Source organism: Oratosquilla oratoria, chromosome 40 (assembly GCF_046742065.1).
Source record: "Oratosquilla oratoria isolate Oo_2021 chromosome 40, ASM4674206v1, whole genome shotgun sequence".
NCBI lineage: Eukaryota > Metazoa > Arthropoda > Malacostraca > Stomatopoda > Squillidae > Oratosquilla > Oratosquilla oratoria.
This window is the reverse complement of record NC_134816.1, coordinates 18955988-18961396: the sequence shown is the minus strand read 5'-3', so window position 1 is coordinate 18961396 and position 5409 is coordinate 18955988. Positions and strand designations below refer to the sequence as shown.

The following is a 5409-nucleotide window of genomic DNA, read 5'->3' as shown; positions in this document are numbered from 1 at the left end:
AACCCAAAACGTACTCCCCTCACCGGTTACATAGTTGATGTGCTTGCTCATTGGTCAGAGTTCACACTACACTACGTTTCTGGTATGAAAATTTACGTTTCTAGCTACTACCAGACTATATAAAGTGGACCTGCTGAGAGAGAAAAGAGGGATAAAAGAGAAAGCAGAGACAAAAGAGAACACGGACAGAGACCAAGAAGAAGAACGCCCACGGTTCATTTAAACACTACGTAGATTTCCTTCACTCGGTCATTACAACAACTCAAGTAAACATTCCTTTGGATCTCTTGGACTGAGCAAATCACCAATTACCGAAACCAGTTAATGGTCATATCCACTTAATCATATAGATTATGAATGTAGTCGTGGAGCTATATTTTAGCCACAATATAGAAAGAAGCGGAAACAGAAGTGATACTCGCAAATGTTTACACGAAAATCAGATTTATTCCTAAACAAGATAAGAGACAGACGAGGAGTCATAAATGTTGAACAAATATCCAGATTTATTCTTGAACAAGAGTGGCAGACACCCAGAGACTAGCAGTGGGTGGTGGATCGACCATCGTTTTGGTCTCACTCATAAAGGAAATGTTAATGGTACAACTGAAGAGAAGAGACAATCTCATCTTTTTGAGGTGCAGAAGAACTCGGATGGTCTCGGGCAGTCCGGATGCTATGTTTACAGAGAGCGATCTCGCTGACACTGAGATTCATTGCCACAAAAGCACAGGAATCCTTTACTTATGGCTTCGAGGGAAAGGTTGAACGCGGTGGTAGGGAAGGGCGGGCGCCACGGGTAGGTGTTCTCCCTGTGGTAAGAAGCCCCGACCGTCGGCCACGTACATGATCTCGAAGGCCTCTCCGTCACCAGTCACGAAGCTGAAACAACATCAAATAATTACGAATCCTTCGTATTGCCGACCACTCCAGTTCGACGGAGTTAGGATCACAATTTCATTTTGCGCGCCCGCGCGCGCGCGCGCGCGCGCGTGTGTGTGTGTGTGTGTCTGTGTGTGTGTGTGTGTGTGTGTGTGCGTGTGTGTGTGTGTGTGTGTGTGTGTGTGTGTGTGTGTGTGTGTGTGTGTGTGTGTGTGTGTGTGTGTGCGTGTGTGTGTTCGCGTGCGTGTTCAAGTGCGCGCGTGAGCTCAAATTGTAGTATTACTCACTCGAAAGAGCCCGAGAAGGACTGCCCATCGTCTTGCTTGCCAATTTCTTTCCTTTTCTGGTGATTGAGGACCTCAAAGTCCAAGGTGTGCTTTCCCTCAGCGGTGTTCACAGTTCTCTCGTCTTTGGCCAGGGCAAAATTTCTGCTTGGGCGCCCCTCAACCGACAGTAGGCAGCACAGCAACAAGACAACCTTCAAACATTAAAGAGAAAGGGACAGTAATTTACAGGTTAAACGAGTTACTAAATGACAGGGGGACTGATTTTCTGAGTGGATGCCTTCCTTGCTGGCTAACTTTGTGACAGGCTAACTTAATGAATGATAGATAAACGGCCCGACTCAATGACTGAGAAGCTGACTAGATGACGGACTGACTGACTGACACGTCTGCAGGCAGGAGAGGCTCCATGGGGCCTCGTATAAATAACAAGACCGTCAAGGCACGGCAAGGAAGGGCCTGAGGGTCTCCGATCCCATCCCGATCCGGCATCAAATGTCATGACTCTGAAGACTCACGAGGCAGCACGCAGAGGATTTCATGATGATAACAGTTGCAGGAGCAGCAGCAGACGATTCCAGTGTTCTGCCTCACAAGCCTAGGCCTTCCTCTTATATACTCAGAGCCTGATTTTCTAATTACATTCGCTTGTCATTCTTCCTCCTTCAGTTCTGTATCACTTTCATGTTGCATATTGTCAGGACTTTCTCTTTTTCTCTCTCTCTCATTCTCTCTCAGTTTCTCTCTCTTTTCCTCACTCTATCTCTACATTTATCTATCTATCTGTCTATCTACTTAATTTCACATCTATTAATCCATCCTCCTCTCTCTCCCTCTCCTCCCTACCTTCCCCTCTCCCGCTCCTGCTCTCTGTCCATCTGTCTATGTACACACACGCACACACATATACATAGAAACACACACACACACACACACACACACACACACACACACACACACACACACACACACACACACACACACACATACTTTAACTCTCTCTCTCTCTCTCTCTCTCTCTCTCTCTCTCTCTCTCTCTCTCTCTCTCTCTCTTTTTGTCTCTCTTACAAAATAAAGAGCGAGGACCTAGGTGTATGCGTAATGAAATATTTGTCACCCGAATGATATATAAGGAGTGTTGGAAATACAGTATAGAATAAAGACCTCTTCAAGGCGTTGTCGATGGTACTGTACTTCATCCTCGTCCTAATCCAAATGTTTGGCTTTTAAATGCTGGAGAAAATAGCCAAAATAGCCTTTTGAACTACCCGACATGCACTTGCAGGAATATCTCAAAAATCTGGTTTGACGATGGGAGCCTCTATCGCCTGCAGTTCTAGGCGGGACTTCGGGAATGTCAATTTTACGAGTGGCTGTCTTCGGGACACATTTCCTTCAGAATGGAACCATTGTTCTATCGACGTGAACGTTTGGAAAGAGGAACTATATATCAAGATGTGATAATGCCCTCATTGTCAGAACCCTTCAGAAACTTGAGACAGCCTATTGACGAAGAAAGGCGGTAATCTTTGGGAATGAATGGTGTAAAGAGGGCTTCCAGTCGATGTTAAGTTGGATTAGGTATGAGAGCGATGATTAGTCCGAAAGGGTTGCCCCATAATATGTGCGTGTTCACATTCTTCTCGATTTTTTTTTTTATTTGATATAAGATAGGAAGCGTGAACTCACCTATTTCCTACCACGATTCTTTCTTTGATATATTAATCCATTTTAATGTTTGGTTCCAATATAGTGCCAAGGTATTTAAATGCAACCACATCTTTAATAGTCATCTGTCCTCCTAACCTCATATGAGGGTCAATATCATTGCTCCTACATATCATCAACATCTTTTCTTTCAAGTAGAATATTGAATATAGATGGTGAAGGAATGCAAACCTTATATACACTACAGTAATGATACAAGAGGAGGTCATCTTTGCAATATTCAGTATGGATTTATTCTGTTTGCAGCATGATTTAATCATAACAATAAGTTTTGCCAAGATACCATACTAGTCTAGTATTCAAAACATTAAGTGTTGATTGTCACTTTTGTTGCCTTGCCTAAAATCTATGAACATTTTATATAAGTACTGATTGTAATCTGGGTCTCCAAGATGATCGATTTTGCTATACAGGGAAGACCTCTAAGAGTTGAAGGTCTGAGTAGTGAAACTGAAGTCCTTTATGTTACATTGTCAATATATGATGATATTTGTATACATGTATATATCTACTTGCAAATACATGTCAATGTAGTGTTGCGGTTTATTCCTGATAACCTGATCTGACGTCTCTACAGTCCTGTTCACATGAAGCCACTTTGCTGTCGAAATCGAGACTTTCTAGAGTGAGAAGATGAGACAAGGGTGCGGAGAGTGGACACTTGAAAAGGCGTCAACTGTAACAAAGGAACTGATTGTAATTCAAGTATTTCTCCATCAACATTTAATCCCTCAAGATCTGCTCTTTGGTTGACCTTTCAGCTCTTATTTTTGATCCCACAATTGAAATATCATATTACCACAAAACCTCTGGAACATATGGTTTTATCTGGAACAAAACTATTTTCCATTTCATTGTGAATTATATCTATTAGCTTGTGTCTTCATTATGCATATCATGTATATAATCATGGATTATATTCTAGCTATAACATACAAAGAAGTGGAGACGGGATTGATACTCACAATTGTTTACACAAATGACAAGGGGACTGATTTTCTGAGTGACTGCTTGCCTGGCTGGGTAACTTTGTGACAGTCTAACTGATTCATTGACAGACTAACGGCCTGACTCAATGAATGACAAACTGACTATATGACGAACTGACACGTCTGCAGGAAATGTTCCGTGCGGCCTCATATAGCACGACTGCCAAGGCACAGCAAGGAACTGATGGTCTCCAATCCCATCCCGATCCTGCACCTAGTGCAGGATCGGGATGTGTGCCTCATTACCACAAAAGATGTGCCTCATTACCACAAAAGCACAGGAATCCTTCATTTATGGCTTCGTTGGAAAGGTTGAACAAGATGTTATGGAAGAGCAAGCTGCAGGGGCATGTATTTCCCTTTAGGTAAGAAGCCTCGACGGTCGACCTCGTACTCGACATTTAAAGCCTCTCCGTCATCAGTCACGAAACTGAAGGAACACCAATAAATGCTGAGTATTTCGTATTTGCCGTCCACTCCAGTTCGAGGGAGTTAGGATCATAATTTTATTTTGCGCACCCGTGAACGAGTCCGGACTGACGTTGCTGCGTGGCTACCAGATGCTACCAGGGACATCTGGTAGCCACACAGCAGCGTCAGTCCGTCTTTCCCTTTCATTTACTTCGCCATCCCTTCCCTTCTAGATTTTTTTAGCCTTTCACTTGCCATTTCCTCTTTTCCCTTCATTTTCATTTTCTTTTTTGTTTTTGTTTTCATTCCCGCCTCTTTCTTTCCCGTTGTTTCTTTTCATTTCACTTGCCTTTCCTTTCATTTTCAGCCCTCTTACTGTCTCTCTATTTCCATTCCCTTTCTTTTGGATTTGAGTTGAACTCACTGTCATGAGCAGTAGCCTGGAAATGAACTTATCAACACCTGGATTCGGCTGAGAATTACTATTAGAGCCTATTGCCAGTTTGGTACTATCAGAGGACATGACTTACTAGACTTTGTCAATATTTCTACCTGGGCAAATATTCAGGACCAGACAGTCTTGCCAATAATGAGGCTGACCTCGCATTAAGTAAAGAAGATATAACAGACGAACATTTGTCACTATTTAATTTTAATGGACACTGGAGAGTGATACTTTCTACAGTCTTACTCATTATGATATAAATCCTCCACCTTCACCAAACGCCGAATGAGTATTACTTAGCTCCGTCTTTATATATAGATCCTGTTGACTCCATCAGACTGCAACAGCTGGATTTGTTAAATTTTCAATCATGATAGCCAGAGTTAGCCGGTCTTTAAATGTGCTAGAATTTTTGATTGAATTAGTGCGTGTGTCTGTGATTGTGTGTATGTGCATGTGTAGTTGGGCCTGGACTGACTAGTCATTCAATTCATATAAATAACCATGTGTAATCTTCTACAACAATATAAAACTGGATGGTCAACCAAAGAGAAGACCTTTAAGGATAAAATGTTGATTAAGAGATATTGGGATTATACTAAGTTCGTATTGTTCCGTTTGTTGCCCCTTCAGGTGTCCACTCTCCACCCTCTGTCTCGTCGGCTCACTC

The 5409-nt window shown here is 42.5% G+C and overlaps 1 protein-coding gene across 1 annotated transcript in view; it reads right to left on the bottom strand.

Moving 5' to 3' along the window:
* Nucleotides 1-1668, bottom strand: part of LOC143020480 (uncharacterized) — a 6403-nt gene extending 4735 nt beyond the window's left edge. The window contains exons 1-3 of the mRNA XM_076176904.1: nucleotides 1552-1668; nucleotides 1170-1360; nucleotides 745-882 (exon numbers count right to left, since the gene is read on the bottom strand). Coding sequence (XP_076033019.1) covers nucleotides 745-882; nucleotides 1170-1360; nucleotides 1552-1668 — 446 coding nt within the window. The remainder of the gene's footprint in view (nucleotides 1-744; nucleotides 883-1169; nucleotides 1361-1551) is intronic.
* Nucleotides 1669-5409: the final 3741 nt, after the last annotated feature.